This window comes from Anneissia japonica, unplaced genomic scaffold (assembly GCF_011630105.1).
Source record: "Anneissia japonica isolate Jap-2015-1 unplaced genomic scaffold, ASM1163010v1 scaffold785_len581690_cov155, whole genome shotgun sequence".
NCBI classification, from domain to species: domain Eukaryota; kingdom Metazoa; phylum Echinodermata; class Crinoidea; order Comatulida; family Comatulidae; genus Anneissia; species Anneissia japonica.
In genome coordinates this window covers 142,061-166,853 of record NW_022739772.1, presented here as the reverse complement: position 1 = coordinate 166,853, position 24,793 = coordinate 142,061, and the positions used below count along the sequence as shown (strand labels likewise).

Below are 24,793 nucleotides of genomic sequence, written 5' to 3'. Positions count from 1 at the left end.
ATTATAACATTAAATTTCAAATTTCTGTTGATATATATTTATTAAGATACATGATGGGTCAATAAGTAATAATAAGTTCTAAGGCAAGACTTTGTTTATACCTTGTTCAGCGAGATTCCGAATAAAAATAAAATCATATTTTTGGCAATAAGCGCACCTGCCACCACAAAAAAAAAAAAATTAAATTTTGAGAAAAAAATAGTTTTTCTTTATTTTTATTACGCCCGCCACTGCGTTGAAATCTCCAAAAAATAAGATTTTATATATACGTATATTTCTTCCTAATTATATCAATTTAAAGCATTTAACCATCCAATTACTACACTGTTTACATTCACCAATAAAATTATATTTTTATTTTCTCCTAGTCTGGATGTCTTTGCATTTGCAAAATTTCTTTTTCTCGACGATCTTTAAAAAAACAAGTTAGCAAAACAAAGTATAAAAAAGTCTCGCCTATGCTTTAAAATGACCAAAAATTATCAAGTACAGTACATAAGAGAGAGAGATGAAATACAATTCATTTTTTGCTGATTTAGATACTACTGTACTTTTTAGAAAAAAAAAAAAATAACGGATCTTTCCGTAGTGCCAATCAAACTAAACAACTGACCAATCAGAAGAGGCCAAGGAATGGGCGTGTCTAACAAGCACACCATGTTTCCCACAAACGCCAGGGACCTTAGCAACAATATCCAAGGGGCGGGGCTTAACGCAAAGGTCCGTCGTTTGAGGTTTTTACTTCCTTGTTCAAATTTTCAATGGAAAGGCATATTCTTACTTACATATACCGAGTAACATAATTTGAAAATTTATTATCCAAGTTCAACAAAGATACTTTTAAATATATAATTATTTAACATTGCATAGCTTGCATTTCTGCCAAATATATTAATTGTTTTCAAATAATATTTATTCATCTTTTAAATAAACTTAACATAACATCTATCATAAGAATATATATATTTTCCTTTAAAATACACAAATTGCTATCTTTGGCATTTATTTAATGACTGGAAAATTAATTAATTAAAAAACAAATTATTACTAAATCACTTTATAAGTCAATCGTGACGTCATCACTGCAACTCCCAATGTTATTTGCCTATCCTCGACAGTGCACAATTTTTTCATATAGTGCACTGTTGGCTTGATCTTTTTTAGGTTTGTGTGCAAAAGATCAATTGAACTTCTTGTACATATTGCAAACCATGATTAATTCTAGGCTACTGTATTAACACCTAGAACTATGATGCACGTCTGTGGAAAGAAAGGACAGACACCCACCCAATCGTCGTTTGTTAACAAGTCGTAATTGAAAAAATGACATTCGTAAAACAAGGTATATTAGAACCCGAAGAAAGTTACTTCAAGTTCTAGACCTCAGGATTTTTTTCCTTGCATTTTTGCGTAATAAATTTCCACTAGTGTATTATACACAACTATTCTAATTGCTTATTAATTTAAGATATAAAATTATTGCATAGCTCGCACTTATGCCAAATACATTAATTAATTGTTTTCAATTTCTATTTATTCACCCTTTAAATAAATTTAATTAAAACATGTATCATCAAAATATATTTTCTATCAGAATATAAACAAATTTCTATTTTAAGCATTGGCTTAATGAATAAAAAAAAATATTATTAGCAAATAAATATTTTTAGTTAATTTCTAAGTTTAATTCATTCAGCCATATTTTAGAGTAACTAAAGTTTAAAAAAAAAAAACATAATTTGTTTTCATTATACATACAAATTTCTGCACTTATTTACATTCTATTTTAATGTTTACTGAAAGGCATTCATAAAGTTTTACAAATGTTTTTTATTTTTTTAAGTCCACATTGGAAATAACTTTAATGAACTATCTTTTAATATAAAAATCACATTTTCTTTGTTATTTTTAAATGAGCATGATTTCTCCTGTTAAAAATAAATTATGTACCAGAATTTTAGTTATGTCTCTTTTTAAATTTAAATAACATAACATACTATTCTTTTTTATATAGTTAAATTATTGGACACATATATATATTAAACTTTTAACATAATGAAATGAAGTTGGTAATATTCCATAGAGGTATATTATACCTCTATGGAATTTATCAACTTCATTTCATAAATAAGAATGCTAAAGCGCTATCTGCAATTTATTTTATGTTCGAAATATGCAGAGCTGTGTGATGTTGTTTTATACTAAAATCAAATTAGAATATTCAGAATGGACATTTTTTTTATTTCAAATTATTTAACATCAAATAAGTAAAGAGCTCCAGAAAGCCTACTGCCATAGTTACTGCCCACTGCCGAAACTACCAACGCTGTGGCATTCTGAAATTAAAAAAAAAAACAAAGAAATGAGAAAATCTTACAACACCAACATTTTGGAGTAATTTCTTTTATAGAATTAATAAAATAGATTCTTAATCTGTTGTTCACCATAATTTTATTTGCTTTCCACACCATATATTCTTGCGTATAAAGCGATACACGTATAAAACGACCCCCGAGTTTGAGAAAAGTTTTGCACAAGTTTTGTATGTTGGGCGTACAAGATGACTCCCCTTGTTTCAGCGTTCAAATAGCTACTTTTTGCCGCTCTTTATGGTCTCAATACTGCATCTAGCTGGCTAAAAACGGAGCCAAATGTAGGGCTTATATAAGACCATTTTATGTGCTTTTCAAACCATGTTTTCTCGCATTTAAATTGCATTCATTCATACAACAGTTGATAGCTTCATTTCAATAGTAAATTTGCATGTGACAAAAAAATCTGCACACAAGATGAAAATGATTTAAAAATCAAAAATTTTGTATGTGTTGTGTGTTGTATTAGACGACCCCCTGTTTTTCGATTGTAATTTGCTATCTTAAGCTTCGTCTTATAAAGATATACGGTATACGTTTCAAAGCTGTGCAAAAAAAAAAAAATGTACACGGTTTCTATTGATACACAAGTTACTGTTAATAAAAGAAAGTTGTCTTCTGCAAAACACAAACCAATGATTCAACATTCCAGCCTTTATTGGGACTTCGTCAGGAAGATGACCCATAGGTCGAAAAAACAAATTATGGATGACCCCATTAAATGTCAAATCGTGACCTCCCAACACGACCAATAAAGGTTGAAACATTGCCTACCTCTCATTATTCAGAGTAATGTTCATTCTATGTTACTTAAACATAATCAGTGCATCTCTTGCTACTTGTATACACTTACATTTATTTTCCAGCTCCCAACACCTTTACCAAAGTGAGAGCCTCTCTGTAAAGTAATCACAGATAACATTAAATGTAATAAATGTATTTGTGAAATAGTTCGTTGTCTACAAAAAAAAGTTAAAAATAGAAAAAATTATTTAACAGTATTAATTAACAGGTATTTAGTTATAACCTTTATAACTAAAAAGTTTCCTATAAATCACTGTCGTTTTGTGGGAACTTAGTAACAAGGTAGAGTCCCAGGTTGAAAGAAAATCGCAGGAGTCTACCAGAAAATTAGACCCTTGACAAGGTGCGGAGCTTAGCTAACATTCCAGTCCAATTTTCCGAGCACAGTTTTCTTTTATTTAAAGGACTTGGATAAAACCCCCATCATATCTGCTATTAAATATCAGTTAAATCTAATTATTTAAGTATCAATGAAATGAAACTCACCTCATCTTTTGTAAATTTTCTGAATGCCTGAAAAAAAAATTCAAATTGTTAATCAGATGCTTGTTTCAGCAATTGAGTTTATAGACTGTGTATCTACTTGTAAAGATTATTGTTTACTATTTCTTGTGGAATAAGCCAATTTCAGTACTTTGTAGTCATAAAAGTTTGAGAAAAATCTGAAAAATTACAGACCATCACAATGTATAACTTAAATAAGAGGGCCTCTGAAAGGCTGGAGCTAGAAACGTCACCCTTTAAGGTCACCACTCTACAAATATGGTTCCAGTGCTATAAAATAATACTATAAAAATAAAGGCAGAACATTACAGAGTAATAAACCTGACAGAATGAGAAGCTAGTGTGACTGTAAAGGTTGCTTACTTTTTCTCCTAGGCAAGGTTCCACCATCCTCCCTAGGAATGAACACTGCATTGTTACATCACCTTTGCCAAGTGCCTCTCCCCCTTTGAATATGTACACAAAACCAGTGTCTCCTATAACGATGAAAAAAACAGAAGAAAAACTGTAATTCTCAAAGAAATCTAGGAATCAAATAAGTTTATGATTAAGGAATATCATATCATATATCATATATTTTGTAGGGGTTGGGAAGGTCGTACGACCCCCCCAAAAAAATGTTTCAAAGGTCCACATTTTTTCCAGACATTTTTTTCTAGGGCCTTTTTACAATGACATAAATGAAAAAGAATTGATGAGGTACCAGCGATGAGTCCAAAGACCTTGCCAATTGCGTGATGTAATCTATCTCAATTCCAGCAATTTTAATTTTCATTTTAATCGCATTTTGCTGTTATTTCATTGTGAAAAGGTCCAAAAAATTATGATCACAACCCACCCAGAAAAAAATTTGGTACCTTATCTGCATTGCTTCCCTCCACCCAGGAGTATAAGTGGGTACCTAAGGAGGTTCAAGTGCAAAATGCGCTGATATATTTCATGCATCAAACTATGGAATTTCCCCCATAGGCATCGTTCCAATGACCGGGGTAATAATGTGGAAAAGTGCTCTGAAACTTAATTGTAAAGAGTGCTATATAAAAACCTACATATAATAATAATATTAAATATATTATTATTATTATTATTATTATTATTATTGTTGTTACTAAAACCTACTTTAAGGGGAACTTGTACAAATGGAGAAATTAGAGAACAATTAAAAAACAATGTTAAGGGGAAAATAACACAAAAGATATTCCCCTTAAGTCCGATTTAGAAAAATTATTATTATTATTATTATTATTATTATTATTATTAATTATTATTATTATTATTATTACATAAGCACCTCATATAAATTTCCATGATGAGTGAAGAAATGGGGTAAATAATCAATGTCATGTGATAGGAAATCCACCAATCAATTTACAAGGATATATTTAAAAAAGTTATAACAAATTTTAATCAAGGACTTTTAACTGTATTACCCCCATAAAGCTCTTCTGTAATGTCATCAATTCTGAATGGAGCAGAAACAATCAAATCATCTAAAAAGAAAAAGTAGATAGATTAACTGAAAATCATAGAAATTGAACCTGAAATAATAAGAGAATATTCAGAGTTTCTGCAAATTTCATGTCTAAAGCACTCTCCTTAACACTGCAAGGCACTGCAAAGAGTTGAAAGGTCATGTTAACTTGACTCTATAATCTGGTTACTTCAGGTGCAAATACATTCCAAATGGGGGCTTGCAATCTCACTTGGAACACAACTCACTAACAGTACCAGCAAACCCATTATGAGTGAATACTAATTTGAGCAAAATTATAAGTTTAAGTAGATACCCCTTTGAGTGGAAATAGTGTATATTCACTTTTGTAGAAACAGCTAAACTAACAATAATAAAGTACAGTTGATAAGATTCAGCTTTTTAGGCAATCCATCAGGCATGTACTTTGCTTGATTATGTGTCAGGTTTCTGGAAAAATTTCTTTGAATTTGTCTTGTCTGATTTCTGATTGTCTAAAAATTGTCTAATAAATAAAAATAACAGATGTTTTTATACCTTGTTTTGCTAACTTATGTTTTAAAGATTGTCAGAGGAGAGCAGTTTGTGCTCTTGTGATTGTGCAGTTTTGGAAAAATCATCCACAAGAAGAAAATAAAATAAAATTTTATTATTGGTCAAATGCTTTAAATTTATATAATTAAGAAAAAATAATATACATATCTTATTTTTGGAGATTTCAAGGCAGCAGCCGGCATAGTAAAAATATAGAAAACCTTTAATTTTTTTCTGAAATTTCCAGTTTTTCGAAGCGGCGGATATACTAATTGGCCAAAAAAAAAAATTTATTTCTATTTGAAATTGTCTATGTTGGCAGGCGACAGGTTCACAAAACAAGATTTATCATCTGTTTTTGTTGTCTACATATCAGAAATATGTACGATACCTATTTTATCTCCAGTGACATCATTCAGCTTTGCGCTCATGCCAAAGCGTGCATATGATCTGTCACCTTTGAATACTGCCACCTCCGGAATGGATGTCTTATTACACGAAACAGTAGAGGGTGCCCAATTTGTCAAGTTCAACAACCGTAGATAGCCTGCTTGATTAAAATTTGAGGATATGCCAAAAATCTTGCCTGCCACCTCTGTAAAACAATAATATACCTTATCATTATTATTATTAGAATAATTAATGATTTTATTAATCATTTATTTTTAATGATTATTTTTTTATGAGTTTTATTCTTTTTTTTTAAATAATTTTTTTTATTATAATAATTATTAATAAAATTGTTTAAGGTCTTACTTCCAGTATCAACTCCTAGAGCCAAGATATCACTTCCATCGTTGTAAGGGTCACCAAGTGCTATAGAAGCCCCGAGCTTGTCAAAGGAATGACCACCATGCAGACACAACACAGGCTGTCCTAAGTTCCTCACATCGTAGCCAAGAATGCGACCAACGCTCTGCGTATCATTATCAGAATGAGGGCAGCCTTCACTGTTAGAGAAACCAAATTCATGTACATTGTGTGATTATCTTAAAAGACTCATCGTTGTGTGATCACTATTAAAATATCATCATCAAAAACCTCAATTGAAGAATACGTATAATATATAAAATAGAATATTGTGTAATCAATCAATCAATCACTTTATTTCATTTGCATCAACCATTACAGTACTGAAAAACACGCCATCGTGTTGGGATTCAATATTTCAACATTAATTATGGAATTACATCAGGAATTACAATACACCGTACAATTTCTAACAACGCAAATACAGAAGTTCCAGTAAGTTTAGCCTGTACAGTATAGAGTATTGTTCTATCTTAAATACAACTCATTTAATTATATATTTTAAATTAATTAATTTATACTACATGGCACTAAATTAGGTTAGAGGATGATATTTTTCCTACAAAGAATCCTTAAGAAAACGTTTAAATATTCCAAGGCTTGAAGACTAATTAATTAATTTGATTTGGAAGGTCAAGCCAATATTTAGGACCAATAAAAAAAAGTAGCTTTCTTGGACAGGTCAAGCCAATATTTTGGACAAATAAAAAAACTGTTTTCTAGGACAGAGTTAATCTGTAGAGGGGGCGATCAAAAGATGAAGCTGGACAAGTTGAATATGAGTGGTAATTGTTGTTCAATGAAAAGGGTGTGTTTAGAAGTGTAGATATCCTCTCAGTTTTAACTAAACTGAAAGTGAATAAATTGAATTGAATCATAAGTAATAGCGAAAAGGCTTAACAGTAGAAGCTACAGTATTAAGCTATGAAGAAATCAATCAATCAATCAATCAATCATAGCAGATACAAAAATTGCTATACATTACTTTATTATTTTCTTAATTACTTTTATTAATTTTAACTACACACTGAATGCAAAATTAACAATGAAGAACCCCGACCCCAAAGTTGAGAAGATAAACTGCAACCGCCGCACCAACGGCAAGTTCATCTTAGGGGGTTCAATCTCTTATTGTTAAATTTTCCATATACAGTTGTCTCTCTATAATCCCGGAGTACAATGGGTTCCTCGCAGGCACCCATTCTCCGCGAGGAGCAGATGATATGGTCTTGTGCTTGATCCCATGAGCAGCGTAATATTGTGAAACACTTAGAGGCCTTCTTGGAACAGAGTGCTATACAGTTACTTACACAGAACAGATTCTATACGTAGGTTGTGACACCAGCAACAAAGTAGTTCCTTTCTTAATCTTTTTCATTTCAATTCTGTGGCCAAACCAACCATAATCCTAGAGATACAAAAACAGACGATATATGAATGATACCAAGGGGCAACGATTTTTACCTACTTTTAAAATTCAAAATATTCTAAAAATGAATTACCTGGTCTCCAGTAAGTGTAACATCCATCTCAATAACTGACAGGATTTGACGACCTAAAAGAAGTTTGCAAATATGTATAATCTAAATCTCTCTTCAGAAATAAGTGAACAAAGTATGATTTAAACACAAATTTCAAATAATTAAACATTTTTGTAAAACATAACAAATGAGTCTTTCCATTCTAAATTCAGCATCAGTGACTAAAACAAGAAAATTGTCTTTTTAACATATTCCTGCTCTTCAAATTATAAGCTTTAAAATGATAGGTCGTTTACTGGTATCGACTTATTATTGCTAAAGTTATGAGTAAAATTATTACGGCTTTTCTGTACCTTGATATTTGCGGTTGGCATACATCACATTCACCATGCCTCGTTGATGACCTCCAGCTGCAGTGAATGGTGACCCGATGATGAGGTCAGCATGCCCATCTCTGTTTACATCTCCTACTGATAATGTCAAACCCAAGTTGTAATAATCATTTTCAATATCCTAAAATAAATAAAGTTCTGTGTTTATTCCACCATTTAAAAACATGACTCTTCATTCTTGTACTGCATCACTCCTTACATAAACCACTTTAAACCACATTAGTATAACTGATGTACAAAATTGTTGTAAATAAAAAAATGTTAACAAAATTTAAAATATTTAATTGTAAACCGGCTCTTGCAAAACCCAATTTCCCACAAGCATCCGAAACGTTAAGAATCAGAATTTGGAACATTTCCATGTTCTTACATTTTATAAAAGAATTTATACAAAAACATTCCCGCAAAAAATATCGATCACTAAATCTAACTGAAAAGTATATCAGAATTCGAATTGTGCTTGGTTTATTTTGATTAAACAGTTCTATATTAAAATTATATTTAAAATACAAATTTCTATAAGAAACTATTGATTTTGGAATCTCTGGAAGATTTTCTTCTAAAAACCTACATGGCTGATATCCAATGAATTAAATATTCATTACTTTGCTCATACTCAACCAACTTCCATCAATCAATGACTGTATTAAAGAAGGATTTGTGCAGAACACTAAAAACCCAATTTTGAATTTTTCCCTACAAATGGCTGGATTTTTTTGGCCAGAGTTGGTCACAATTTTTTTAATATTAATAATAAATTATGTTTCTACACCTACAACATTTCTTTTTACAATGTACCCTGACTGCATCTTCTCTAAAGGGCCCAATCTTATCCTATATTTGTAGGTACCTGGTTGCCTGTGGCAGGGCAAATGTGTAACCTGTTACTTCGCTTGAGTCATTTAGGGAGGGGTCTGAAAAAGCGATAGAGTAGTGGCGGATAGTGACCAATGTTGAATTTGCATTTGCGTCCTGGAGTGCCTGGACTTTTAAACATTCTTTTATGTTATGCGAATCACACAGACGTTTTAGGGTTATGCACTATGTAAGTGTAACTATATTATTACTATTATATTATCACCTGAAATAAATCACTAAATTTTAATCTTCTGATTAACATAATTATTTACATTGCTTCACTTACCTGTCCCTTGATGGTGATATTTGGAAGGGGACCAAACACATTGCTTTTGCTTCCCAGAAAAATATAAACTTCTCCCTATAGAAAATATAAAAAATGATATGCTATATAATGTACAGTATATAACACAATTTATTATCATTTTTCATATCACTGATGACGATCCTAATGTCCACCACTTGGCCTCATATCTCACTTGGTAGAGTATCCAAACGATAGTCTAGTCTTAAGTTAGTGTCCCGATTGGCACATCCGTTTTTATTATCCTCTTTATATTAACACCATGGAAGTGTTTCTCAATGCAGTTACAAACAGAAACATGTGATTACATAACAACTTGTAACTCCTTTTGTAAAGAATTATATTATTATCTATTTATTATTACTACATAAACTATATTGTCATTCTTCTTATTGATTTCACCAATATTACCATTTAATAATATCATTTTAAATTATAATAAACATAATAACACTTAGTGTAATAAGTAATGGGACTTACATAGTAGGTGAGTGATGTTGACCCAACAGAGGGCGCACTTACAACTAAATCAGAAATGCCATCCAGATTGACGTCCAGTACAGCAAGCGCTGAACCGAAGCGACCATTTTTCTATAAAGAAGGCAGCAAAAAGGTAAATGTGTATACCAATCAAAGCCATTCTTTATTAAATCTGACATTAAGATGTAGTATTATAGAATATAAATGGGAATATATTACGGGACACTTCACAAAAGGGTTCTTCTTTGATCCCCCTCCCCCCTTCGTTTATTCTTAAATTTTATTCCATTTTTAATTTCTTCTACCATTTTCTTGTCTCCTTGTGTTTCTCCTTCCTGATTTATCTCTATGGATTTCTTTCCACTTTAATTAATATGCACTTTGTCTATTATTCTGATTGTTCCTTTTTTCCTGCTTTTCTAACTTGTTTTTTTTTTCCTTGTCATTCACTTTTCTCAATTTTTACTTAGAACGTTTTGATATCTTGTCATTTTTTGTATGCAGTGTAAGATTTTCTAATTTTTGACTTACTAAGCTTCTTGTTGAAGTTCATGTTATGTGGTTTTGCATGTATTTAAACTTATACATTCTTTGCATTGATGTAATGAGCAAAAATTAAAAACACAGACAAAAAAAAACAACCAAAAAATCAACACACAAACAAATCACATCAACCTCTTTTTAAAAATGCACTACCTGTAGGCCAGTGAGTTGTATGGCAGCTGACAGATCTAGGTCGATTTCACCCTGTGGTAATCCCTTCGCCTTAGACCCATAGATTATGTATACACGGCCTAGCTGGATGTCGTTAGTGATACTATATCCAGGTGCTCCAACTATGAGATCCGTGACATTATCTCCATTGATGTCTTCTGTTAAAAAACACCTACAAAAGGAGGATATTACCAGTTAAGGATTTATTTTTTTTTTCTTGTGGAAATCACCAATCAATTAATCAATCAATTGAATAAGCAAACTTATTCAGTGCTTTCTTAATCTTATAATAATATATAACATTTTTATAGAGCAAGAGACAATTAGTTTCGAAGTGCTTGGAAGTCTAAGTTCAGTAAACAAATCAAAAGCAAAGAGTTGTTTTCTCATAGCTACAAATACACAATAATCAAATTAAATTTTTTAGTATAATGAGCTTACGCAGACATACTCTATGCTGTATAAGCAGAATTTTTCTATAAAATTGAATGTGTTTAGCTTCATATCAGTTCATGCTGTGGTATGGTGTTTTGACTGATATGACCAGTGGCAGATAGCACCTTGTCCGTTAATGGACTAGCTATGTTCAGAGTTGTGCTGCATAGAGTTGGATTGCAGAGAACACTATTACGTGATCTCATACAACGGAATAATGCGCTATGCATGTTATATTCTCAGAGGCAGTGAGGGAACCTAGCTAACACACTTCTAGAAGGGACAATCGAGGGCTCGAGAGCTAGAGAAAGACACGAGAATTAAATGGAGTGATACATCAAGAGATGGAGCTCAGCAACTTCTTACATGGAGGCAAAGAGAGCAGCAGAAAATCGTCTTAGATGGAGAGACATGGTAGCCAACCTTCGTATCGAAATGGCATATGACGATGATGTTTAGAGTAATTTTGACCTAGTTTCTGCAGTATACTTCAGCTCAGGACCCTATTTTTTACTTGAAATATTCAACTAGAACTGCAAAATGAACTTGTTGAAATATAATAAAAAAAAACTAATGGAACTAAAACACAGACTGTCTCTGATAACCTAAAAAGTAAAAGACAATTTATTATTTATTTTGCGCTATAAACTTTATCAAGGCCCAGTTTGCCTTCCAATTTGAGACAACCTTTGGGATCTCAAAAGGTGGGACGGTGTTGAATTTCAGTCTCCACATAGAGGGTTAGCTTAGTGTTAGTAGATTAAAGACTGTTAATTGATTCTTTAAAAAAAATGGTCTCGAATTAGAGGATCTCGGAATAAAGGGGTGTTAAAATGGAAGGGCGCACTGTATTAGCTTTTGATTTAATATTAGAATCTGAAAAATTACTTAACACTAACAAATGCATAATAAAAGTGTCCTGCATTTTTTATGACGACAAAATTGGTTGGTAAACAATTTAATAATTTTTATATTAGAAATATGCCATTAAACAACCAGAGTGTTGACTAGGTGACGAAGCGATGCAGAGTATGTGCGCCATTGAAGATGGCCGATGTAGATAAGCGCCACCTTCAGGCTTAGAATACATATTACAATTATAAATAAGACTGCTGACTGTCATTTCATTAATCATTATTATTAATTATATTAATAAACTTTCAAACTAACCTAACCAAAAGGAGGACAAGTAGAGTATCTGATTTAAAATAAAGGACTGAGGAACAAAAATCAAAATCGTGTACACTACACCACATTACCGCAATGCACAAACTTCAAAATACTGGTAACTATTAAGCTGTAATCAAAACTTTCAAGTGTAAATTGAGGGCGCCAGTGAAAACAATGCTTAGGCATATTTTAATTGGCTGAATCTACGACAGCCATCAGCTCTACATGTTTAAAACATTGAACGCATTGGAGTTAGCGCTCTAGTATATTCTTATTATAACTCTATGGAAATATGTAAATAAGCAAAAATTATTAATATTCTTTTATTATTTATTGTTTTGATTTGTTTCATTTGAAATTGATAAATTAATTGTTTTGCTGATTTTTACTATATATTCATTGATACATATTTACATAATTCCTTACCATCCTAGTTTTGCATAATCATTTTTCACATAAAATGTTGTAACTGGCTGCTGGGAACTTGATGACTTCCGCATGGATTTTTGAGCTTTTATGTAGTCTGCCTTCTGTAGAAGGTTAAACTTTCTCTGAGAATGTAAAAACACTGACATTGAATAACAATCTACTTCACTTTACTGCTTTAAATGCTTTTAAATTATGATAAAAATAAAAATATGTAAATAAATGAGGATATCTTGTAGATTTAGTATGTCAGCAGGTAAATAATTAAAGGAATAGCTGATGAATTGTTCAAATAGACACACTCTGCTAGGTTGGTCATGTGATGTAGTGGGTATCAATTGTATAAATGCAGTGCGACTGACGCTCAGTAATAGGAAAACGTGTGGTTTCTTCGTAATGTTGGTGCTATGAAGCACATATCTGATGTTGAATAATGTTGGTTGGAATGCCGGAAACTATACCAAATTGATAGGAAATTGAGATTGAGGGTTTTTCCATAATGGCTTGCTAATGTTCCAAAAGATACTGGCCCCAAACAGAGATTTTTTGAGACACGCTAGGCCTAGACCCCTGCATATCTACGGCCTATTTAGGTATGCACAAAAGCCTTCAAATCCGCAAACTTCTATTTTGACACGCCACGAATTCTAGGTTGCTAAGGTTTACGAATGATCCCATAAATTCCAAAGCACACTGAATGCTAGAATAATCGTAGTGCCTTACTTGTCAGTTAATCCTCACGTTAATGGTGGGCAAATGTTTTCAAAACCATAACATTACCCTTTCCTATACTTTAACACTGATCGCACTGTAAACTCTTCATAGTAATACCCACTACGTGTCACATGACCCGCTTAAAACAAACCTCGCGGAATGTGTCTATTAAAAGAACAACTGATGAATTGTTCAAATTGTAAGATCCAAATGACAAAGATGGATGGAGAAACAACAGAATGGACAAAATGAGGCAGCAATTCAAACTTAGGTTCGATACCCAAAATTGGGTCAGCAAAGAAAAACTAGAGGGTCGCGTGATTTAAAAGAATTACATCATGCTAAATGCTAGTAGCGTGCGCATAAAGCTTTTAACTTTAGTTTTGTTTTACAAGTAGAAAAATGACCCATTTTGAGTAGAGTATCTGTTAATTTCCCAGGAATTGGGCCACACAGATTGCCTACAGATTTGATGATTTTTATGATGATGATGATGATGATGATATTGATTATAAGGATGATGATGATGGTGATTATGATGATGATACTGAAGGTTGGTGATGAACTCAACTCAACTGACCTTTAGCTTAGATGAAGCACCAATGTAAACTCCTCTGTCAGTTCTTCGATAATTTACATCTTCCAATGACAAATCATTCAAATACAGTTTGGAGTGGAGAGCAGTCATCTTGGTATCAGACAATTTCTTGTTGATATCGACTTGATTAGGACAATTAATAAACAAAGTACTGTGTGGAATTTGGCAACTTCTACAATATTAAACATGAAATAATAAACTTTTAGTTTGTTCATGTATATATTTTTCATTATAACCATGTACATTTAAAATGAATTGTTGGCAAGTTTTAAGATTTTAAAAATGTTAATTTTAAAAATCACATTTTTAATGATGTTTATATTTTTCTTTTTTTTATACTTTGACTGATTTAACCCTTACGCTGCCATCTTCACATAAATGCAAACACCGCACAGTTGGTGTGCATGCCAGTTTCGCTAGATGCAATCAGGCTCATTGTCAGCCGTACGCCACCTTCGTATAAATGCGAATTGGTGAAGGTATTCCAAAAAACCGACCATAGAGCGGCTGTTTTAACACCACCCCAAATAGTGTTTACTGCATATGAAAGCTAATGAATTTCTGCACATTTTGATGTGAAACTTGCTGGGTGTTGTTTTGTTAGAAGTTTGAGTTTTTGCAAGTTGAAAATATGATGTTTTGAAATGCTGAGAAACTTTATTCTTCTGTAGTTGTTACAGCTGTGCTGGATAAGGAGACTTAGAAACTCACACAGAAAATGATGTTCTGGTCCTAGGCCTAGCTAGGCAGACCTAGCCTAGGCCTAGCTAGGCCTGGACTGTGATGGTAATGTTAGTAAATATACGTAGGCCTAGAATTCGTTATTTTGATTTTCATCAGCAAGTAATTTGACTTTGAAAACACATACAGTACTCTGCTAATAAGCCTAGGCCCAATATACTATTTGTGATAGGCCTTGACAAAATATTCCTATCATTTATTCACTAAATGATAAATAAAATATATGTACAAAACAACTAATGCTGATTAATTGTTTTTAGATTAATATTTTCATAATCTCAATAGTTTATGAATTATTGAGCAAATAATATACACTATCAAAAATAAGTATTACGGTAACCTTGTTAAATAATTAGCTGGCACAGGGGATTAGAGGTAATTTTATCAGTTGGCGCTCTGGTTGACTGAATAAGAAAGAGCTGGCAACGTACGGGTTAATGTAAAATCTGTAAATATGATGTCTATTTACAGTCCAAAATCTCCTGGCTTCTGTCCCTCATTGGGGAAAAAACCCCCAAAAAACAGCAATAATTCAGACTAGCTCTAATTCAATTTTAATCATTTTAATGTAACTTGTCACTTGAACACAAAAAAAAAATAAATAAAATCAGTGAAACAGTGATCCAGCATAATGAATGTAAATTATAATAATTGTTTTAATAATTAAATTTGCTGTATATCTTCATTTAAATTTGAAATTATAAACTTTTTGTAAAATCAATCAATATTAAATTAGTTAAATTAATTTCCTTTGTTTCTTGTTATATGTATTGAGGGTTCCTAATGATCAGCTATGGCTGGATGGAAAAAAGAAATAAAATGATTTTACAGTTTTGCAAGTTCCTTGTTTATTTTTGTGTTTTTTTTTCTATTCCATACCTATTAAAATATCTTGTATTATCCAATCTGATATATGATTGTAATAATGAGAATTATGTTGATGAAATAACCAGCATATGGCTATGCAAGACACTGATGTCCTTGGCCTATGTGCCAAATAATACAAATCCAATCATATTGTTATTTTTTATTTATTATGTTTATTTGTAGCAAAGTCTGTAACTTACTCTGTGCCGTTCTGAAGCATGAAAAGTGATGCACGCCAAATGTTAGTGGTCCAGACGGCCATGTCGTCAACACCACCCAGGAAATAGTCTTGGAATTCTTCAATCAGGTATGGAGATTTGGAAGCATAGCTTGGATACAGCTGAACACAATAAGAAAAAAAAAAATTACAAACATCAAATATGTATAAACATAGTTATTATTAAGTAAAAGAAACATAGTAATTTATTTATTTGGATATGCACCTTCAGATCAGTGACATACGTTTACAGTGAATGGTGCATCCTTATAATCAACAATACTAAAAAGCAAGAGAACATAAAGCTATGAAGTCTACCTACAAACTAAAACAAAGAAGCACATCAAGAATTCTAATTTCACACCTAGTCTACAAAAGGTTAGTTTACATAAAGAATGGTAAACGGTAAAGAGTTGTCTATATAAATTATTTCCAGGCTTCAGAATAGAAAATTTTTTTTAATATGATTTTTCCACAAAAAAAGGGTGATCGACAAAAAACTTGGAAACGGGTAATGAGATTTTGAATATTTTAAAAGAAAAAGGTTGAAAAATTATGGTTACACTCCTTCCCCCAAGTTTTTAAATATTCAAATATCTGTATCTCATTGTACAACATTTCAAACATTTTTTTACCCTCAAGAGCATGGCTTCAACATTATAATTACTACTCACCTTTGCAACAGCAAGCTTTTCTCCAAGTCTAAGAACAAAAAGAAAAAATTATTTATTGAAAAAAAAAAAAAAATTGGTATTTGTTAAAATTAGTTTAGAAAATCACATTGTCTATTTCAGGGTTCAAAGCCCAGACCTAGACCTATAACCAAGGGGTTTCTGTGGTTCAGCCAAATCCTCTTTAAGAGCAAACCACCCTGATGAACACAGCCACCTCTGTCTTTGCATCATAAGCCATAATAACATGATGATGAAATTCACCATTGACATGCTATAATGCTTAAACCTTACGGGGCTCATTCCCCAGACTCCACAAATGGTCTTCACTTGAACTCTGTCTCTAATAAAAAAAACTCTCTGAAGGAATCCTGGTGACATAGTCAGATCCCTGCCATTTTGTTGCTCTACCAATTGCACTATGAGGCCAAACTGACTTTCCTCCCTTTAATTTTCCCATTGGCCACATGGAGCCTGATGGCAATTCCTTTGCGGTCCACGACAACTCTAGAGTCGTGTCTGCCTACCATCTTTGGCTAAATATCCTCTTGCTTTTAAAGCAGAGCATGCCAGTTTCTGGAAATGTCAAAGTTCATGTGTGGCACTAAAGTATTAAATCAAAAATTCACTTTGGCCCTCCGACCCATTTTTATGCCCACCTCTGCAAAAGGTATTTTTTGAAATCCACAATAATCAACTTGGTCATCAAATACTCTCATAATATTTGATGATATTATAGTTCTGTCCACATAAATACAAAATAATTCCAGTTCAGTTTTAAAATAGGCCAATATACTGCAATACCTGTAGGGTTTTTTTTAACCAAATAAATAACACGTTAAAATAACATTACAATATCCTAAAAGGATATTTTAGGAACTAACCTTCCCAGGAACATGAGGGCACTACACTCCTCAATCAGGGTGGCATTCACCATATGGGCTTCGTAGTACTCCTGGTATATAGCTACAAGGTCTTGCACTGGTATATACCTGATGTAAACACAAAAAAAAACCAAAATATATATCATATCAAATACGCTATAAATAATAAGCAACTAGAAATAGATGTGTAATATTATTAACACATCTGTTTGTTTCTTCTTAACTGTATTGCACATAACTGTTCAATTTCCAATCCAGTGAGGTTTATTAGCTTTAATAATGAAAATAGGAGGCGCCTGAGTTTGAGATGGCAGAGGCCCAACAGGTGCTGACCAGGGTTCACTTAGATCAATCCCTGGTTTGCGATGAAGGCCGTATCCCCATACTGCAGTTTGGGTGCTTCCATCATCATTTTTTTTATTCTTTCATATTTCCAAACACCTCTACACTTGTTTTTACAGTTTTACAGGCTTTTTTGTATTTTACGCTTTATAAATTTTAACCATTAACCATTAAGTTCTATTATTATGAATGTTTGTAGTGATTAAGTATAACATTGTTTAACTTAGAACAGACATGAAAGACACACATATACAGTATGTCTGTCTCACAAAATAAAGTTTGACAGACAAATCTGATGTCTGAGTGTTAGTACTAACCATTCAGAAATCTCTCCTATGAAACGAGTATCAAATTCAAACAGAGTAACAACATCACCTCCTGGCAACAAAAAATTATTAAATAATAATATTAAATGACATAAATGTATATATTTGGGATATTTATTGCACATTCAAAACACTAAAAAAAATCGTACAATAGTAGTCAAACAAAAGATTGACTGAAAAAGTCATATTTACAGTACAAGAAAATTACAGAATTACAAAATTAATCTACTTACCTAAAAATTTCCAAAATACATTTAAAATAAAATTCATAGTCACACAATTTTAATTATGGTAAATAATTCATTAAAATTATTATTACATGTATTGTTTTATTATTATTTATATTTACAAGAAACATAATGAAATAATGATATGAATCCTGTATGATGATCAGGGGTAGATCCAGAGATGCCCAAAAGGGCCCCCGATCAATATACAACACTACCCTATAAGGTCTGGCATGCCCTCAGGAATTTTTTTTCTAGGTACCAGCCTCCCCCCTCCCATTAAATCCACCCCTGATGATGAGTATTACACATAGTGACATTTTCTTTCAAAGATCAGTTGCTTCCGTGACTAGGGGCCGTAGGTATAATTTGAACAAGAAATATGCTCGTCTAAATTGCCGTAAGCACTTTTTTACTCAAAGAGTTGTTAATGCTTAAAACGCTCTCCCCGCCAGCACAATTGAAGCTGACTCTATAAACCATTTTAAGTCAAAGTTTAAGAAGTCAAGAGGGGGTAATAGAGGACCACCTCAGGCCTACCAGCCTCTTTCACCACTCATTGAGAGTGGTGTACGGTGATTACTTGTTAAGTATTGATTGATTTATTGGTTCATCTATTTCTAGATAGACCTACCGTACATTATCAAATTCTTGTCACTCCTACTGTAAAGATATATATTTTTCCAAAGAATGGGAAATACTGATTACGTGGCCTTGGCCCCAGATTAACATTAAGGCCCGCGTTATATCCATCTCATGCAGAATCATTAATAGGGTGACCTGCTAGGTCACACCAAAAAGGGATGTTTGTTGTTTGAACATATTGCATTGTAGTCCACAACTTTGCATGATGGGTACTGAAATTTGGAAATAACTTTTAAAAACTGTTGAACATAATTACCAAAATGATAAATGCAATATAATTAACTAGCCAATATCAATGATGATAATGACTGGAAGAATAGACAATACATTTTATAAAAAAGTGGGAAGTATGCTGAAAAATGATGAAAAATACCATATAAAATACCAAACAAAATTAAATAATTTAAAAAGAATGATAATAATTGTGTTATGCTGTCTACCTTCATCACCAACGTCATGAGCTGCTGGAAACGACCCGAAAAAGTTTATCTAAGAAACAGTGTGAAGAACACAAGAATTGTATGTTTTTTATATAATTCCTTTTGCAAATTAGAGAAACTATTTTTGACAAAATTCTCAAAAAAGCGAATATATCTAAACAATTAATTTTCTAACGCTTACCTGCCCCATGGTTGCTAAGAAACCTTGATCGATTCCGAGACTGTGCCAGGAAATATCCGCAACCTGATGCGAGACAAATCCCAACATAAACACAACCAACTTTTGTGTTTCCTAATTGAAATAAGGAAATTCTAAATATAAAATTGATCATAAGAAAACGAATTACACCAAATATACGTCCAACAGATTAACATATAAAAAATTAATAAAAAATATGCATACCTTACTTGCTTCTATTCTTATTCAATAGGGATTCATTGACATTGAATTTTTTCAGTCATCAGCAGTGGTGGCGGTACCGGGGGGAAGGGTGGGCATTTGCTCCACCCAGCCCGAAAGGCCTGGACCCCCTTGTTGCCTGACACACGACTAGGTCGTTGGATCAAAAATGAAAAAAATAATTTGCCTATCTAAATAACGTTATTTTGACTACCAATCCAATGAGCAGTTCAAAGTCCACCATAGGGTCCCCAAAGTCTCCCACAAGAGGTCGAAGATCTCTCACAAGGGTCACCCTCCTCCAACCATACCCATAGTTAGATCAATAGGTACTACAGATGCCTGGAAATGGCACTCTCAGACTGTAAATTTGCTTCTCCCTCCCAGGGTTTATCAACATTCCCTCCCCCTCCCCAGCCTTGGACCCCTGCTGTCCTGCAGGACAATGAGTTTAAAAGGCGGGCTTATTTTAGAGAAACTACGGTACTATTGCCATTAAAAACCTTACCTCATCCCATGGTTGGGGATACGTTTTTCTAATGTAATTGATTGTGACATTCAGAAATGGTGCCCAGTGTGAGTCTTCAGATATACCATGGAATTTTCCTAGAAAAAAATATATTATTATAATTACCATATTAGTATAAATAGTGGAGGCAACGAGTTTGGTCCTAAACAAAAACTGCATTAAAATCTCTATATATTTTAATATATTTATTGAATAAATGGAATATATTTAGTTGGGTCTGCCAAAAACATAATAATTATACATTATGTCTGAATGATTTCTTCCAAGTGTTTTAGAGTGGATTTGTTACTGATTCATTACAAAACCATATCTCGGTGGCCATACATCAATCCCTGTGCTCGTATTTTAATACCCTAATATCCATTTAATTACAAAAATTTCAATGTTCACCAAACCCATTTGTATTAAATATGGAGCACTGTATACACAAAATATCAACTTTTGATGTTACTGTATATTATATTATTTTGATGTCTGTAGTCTGTAAAAAACTGCACTAAAACCATTAAAAAAAAGGAGAAATATAGACTGTTTCTCATAGGAGATTATCATTTTCTCGACGAATTCTTTATTAATAGGTAAATTCAGAGGTTGTAAATCGTATCCGCTGTATTGTGTATACAATACTTTATACAGTCAATAAAGTGCGCCCTCTCTAATGAGATTAGTTTTTGTACTTCACATCTCACACACTGCGTTTGATCAAGTAGGCCTGAGATATGTTTGTTTAATTGTCAAAATCTCGTCAGAATCATTTTTTTAACAAACTTGAAATAATTTCAATGAAATATTACATTTCACAAGTGTTAATACTAGCCACAGAATATATCATGTCAGCCGTTTTCATGTCAGATAAAACAGAACCTAAATCAAGGTAAGGCTAGGCCTAGCCTAGAAGTGTTGATAGGCTAATGTTTCAGGTATCTACTATATTTCTTCGCAGACCTATCGCAAAATCAAACATAAAAAATTCATCCGCATTTATTTTTTGTGGGACACAAAAAAAAAAAAATAAATTTCAGCCTTATTTTACATTTTTTTCATGTTCAGGAATGTCTAAATTCAGTTAAACTAGCAATTCTGTATTACATTTGTAAATCTTTATAAAATATATAAAAATCATATGTTTCTTTAAACAAATGAAATTTTGCAGGGAATGGGGCATTAAAGTCTGGCTCTTAACAGAGGGGGTCCCAAGCTGGAACAATCCACATCCGGGAGATCTGTTTACATGAGTTTTCTTTAAAAGACATCTTGAAATTTATTATGCTGTGCATGGTTGGCCACTATGATTGGCACTAAACTACTGGGAGCCAATTGATAATACAGTTGTAAAAACACGTAAAGCATCAAAATATCATCATGAACTTGCTGGAGATGGTTTGTTGCGGGAGATTCTTGCTGGCTCGAAGGGGAGTGTGCGAGTCCTTCCCGCTGATTCCCCGGAGACTCCATCCCGGGACTCTGCAGGAGAGTTGGGACTCCTGGGCACTAATTGTGGTCTTTAGATTTCTCTATTTAAATGTATTTTTTACTTTACTGCATGCTATTTACACAACTTTTGTTATACCTTGTTTAGCGAACACGCCGACTGCAAATATTGATGATTTCGAATAAAAACAAAATTATATTTTTGGCCAATTAGCGCACCCGCTGACACGAAAAAGTTAAAACTTCAGAAAAAAAAAAAGTTTTTTCTTTATATTTATTACGACCTCTGCTGCCTTGAAATCTCCAAAGATAAGATAATGCATATTTTTTCCTAATTATATAAATTTGAAGCATTTAACCATCCTATTTTACATTCACCAATAAAATTTCATTTTTATTTTCTCCTCCGTCTTGATGATTGTGGCAAAACTATTTGCTGAATAAGAAAACAAAATTTTATTTTCTTTTTTATTCCGCCCTCCTCCGATAATCTTCAAAAAATAAGTACATGAGACAAGGTATAAAAAAAGTATTGCCTTATTCTTAATAAAACATTTCATGGTAGCCAGACATCAACTTGTCTTTCCGTTAAATATTACTAACATTGCCACTCATTATTCAATTTTCACGAATACTGTACACAAAACAGTGCAGAGGCAAATATATCTATGTGTAAGTGATATATATAACACAACTTATTATGGAAAAATTGTATTACATAACTTTTTAATTCTAGTGGTCCTTAATTGAGGGAAATTTTTACTTGGGTCTACCAAAACCATGGTCTTCTGTCTCTAAATAGAGGGAATCTTTAATTGGAGGGAAAAAGCTAATGATAAAAGACAAAGGCATTCAACCGGGGACACAAAAATGTGGTTGCTTATTGGAGGTGGTCATTAATTGGAGGGAGACCTATAGTATTAAAATAAATAAAAATATTGGGACTATATTGCTTGGTGAATAAAAATAATTACCAAATAAATTTTTTTTTAAATGACAAAATGCAAATCCATAATTTTTTTCTTGACATTATTTTTTACACTTACCTTTGTGACACAAGCTGTCATAGAATGTGTCTGGGTAGGGATTACCGGCTTGGAATGCATCTTGATGGTCAGCTATCAGCTAGGTGGCAGCAGAGGGGAAAAAAACAGATATAAGTTTCAATAAGTTATTGGTTTTGGTATTATTAACAACATGAAATATTTTTTAAAAACTTCTAAAAACCTATCTCTTCAGGTTTTATATATTTTGCCAAGTTTAATTGCTGTCCTTGTTTTTGCCATTTGTGAGTAAATGTTTATTACTGAAGGAGAAGTTAAGGGTATTGCAATAGCTTATCTTTGGAATCTTTTACCTCTATCTGTTTGACAATCTTCAAATTTAAACTCTTTTAAAACTAACTTGAAAACTTTTTTGTTTTTAAATCGCTTTAATTCGGCTAATGGTTCACTGCGCCTTTGATAATGATTTTGAATTGGCGCATTATAAATTTCTGCATATTATTATTATTATTATTATACTAGAGTGTGTCTGTGTGTTATCAGTCTGTCTGTCTGTGTGTCTCCTTCTGGGTGCAAAACTCAGAAACTACCAGACCGATTTACTTTAGATTTTCACACATTGACAATGCTACATGTATCTCGTTCCTCCTCAAATTTAGTGCAGATCGAAAGTAAGATGCAGATTTTTTAGAATGTTATTTATATATTTTCCGTTCACAAGCCAACAGAGCCAACCTGAGTGGATCATTAATTTTGGCCTTGTTTGGCTAGAGTATGAGCTAAGCCAAGCCATCGAAGCGGAGTCAAATTGTCGCCGCCAAACTGGAAGTGGTCCGGTTGGCCTGTAAACTCGCCCGATTGATGGGCTTGCCATGCATGCCTATGAAGAAACGGTCCAGGAGGCGTGCAATTAATTATTGCCATTCATTTTTCAGTACTGCAGACTTTTAGTTTAGTTTTCATTGACCATTATTTTCTATAGTAATGATTAGTTGTATTTTTTAAATGCATTTTCCTATCCACAATACCCATCATAAAAATCATTTTTCAAGAGTAACATAAAAATTATCAACTTGAACATAGAAATTAGTGTATTTAAAAACTGTTAATCCATAATTTTACACCAAAAAATGATTGAAATACTTCCAGTCACTGGAAGTTTTTTTTTTATTATCCTCGTCCGTTACGAAAATCAGGGTACACATTTTTTTAATTAAATAATTTCTATGCTCAAATCTAATTATCTGTATGTTACTTGCAAAATGAGCAAGTTATACTAAAATTATTTTTTTTGATTTTTTTTTTTTAATAAATTTTTTAAGTTGAGGCAGAGGCATGCACTGAAAAATGAGTGATTTATTTCTTCATTTAAGGATGATATGATCAACTTCTGTTGTTTTGTAATTTTGTTGTTTTAAGGTCTACATAAAATATTTAAAAAATCCAATAAACATGTTTATAACCGTCTGTTTTGGCCTACATTTTAACTGATCATTGTCATTTAATACTGTACAAAATAAATCCATACCTTTCCATACTCTATTCCGTATTGGTCCGTGTATTCAAAATATCTTGCTGCTCTGTGTCCTAAAAACAATCATGATGAATACAAAGCTATATTATGGATAAATAAGTAGTTTATAATAATTGACTAAAACGATCACCCTACGACCCTAGCTAGACTAGGTAGGCGACAAGTTCTGCATTACATGAACTGTATTGCGACCCATCACACTCACAGACCCTGTGTATGCGATATGCAGCCCAACCAACAATGGCCTAGGCTAGCCTAGACCCAATAGCTTATGTCTTTTCTTACCAATTTCTATGTGTGTTGTGATACCACAAGAAAGTACAGATGAAACAAAGAAGGAAGTTAACAGTGCGGATATTAAAAGCATGTTGCTATCCTCATTGAGGTTATAAGCTGTCTATTCGTCTTAAAACCCACTTTACTATTACTGTACCACTGTTCGACGAGACGAACTTACCCGATAACAAA

At 32.6% G+C, this 24,793-nt stretch overlaps 1 protein-coding gene across 1 annotated transcript; it reads right to left on the bottom strand.

The window, feature by feature from the left end:
- Positions 1-240: 240 nt before the first annotated feature.
- LOC117117987 (phosphatidylinositol-glycan-specific phospholipase D-like) lies at positions 241-24,793 on the bottom strand. Its single transcript, XM_033262482.1, has 25 exons — positions 24,611-24,793; positions 24,320-24,378; positions 22,834-22,912; positions 20,336-20,433; positions 19,609-19,719; positions 19,428-19,476; positions 18,107-18,167; positions 17,448-17,555; positions 16,567-16,594; positions 15,876-16,015; positions 14,050-14,239; positions 12,756-12,880; positions 10,707-10,896; positions 10,011-10,121; positions 9,513-9,587; positions 8,330-8,489; positions 7,998-8,050; positions 7,806-7,903; positions 6,442-6,635; positions 6,077-6,280; positions 5,111-5,170; positions 4,044-4,156; positions 3,663-3,689; positions 3,226-3,270; positions 241-2,336 (listed from the first exon to the last, which is right to left on the bottom strand). Exons 1-25 carry the CDS (start codon positions 24,690-24,692, stop codon positions 2,250-2,252), a joined length of 2,547 nt encoding a protein of 848 aa, XP_033118373.1. The 5' UTR covers positions 24,693-24,793; the 3' UTR covers positions 241-2,249.

Bases quoted from the DNA above. Each gene is read 5' to 3' on its own strand.
- LOC117117987 (XM_033262482.1), bottom strand. From the start codon at position 24,692: ATGCTTTTAATATCCGCACTGTTAACTTCCTTCTTTGTTTCATCTGTA. The intron at 20,434-22,833 runs GTAAGTGTAAAA...ATTTTTTTCTAG, and splicing joins TGACAGCTTGTGTCACAAAG to GAAAATTCCATGGTATATCT. The intron at 3,690-4,043 runs GTAAGCAACCTT...TTTTTTTTTCAG, and splicing joins AACCTTGCCTAGGAGAAAAA to GCATTCAGAAAATTTACAAA.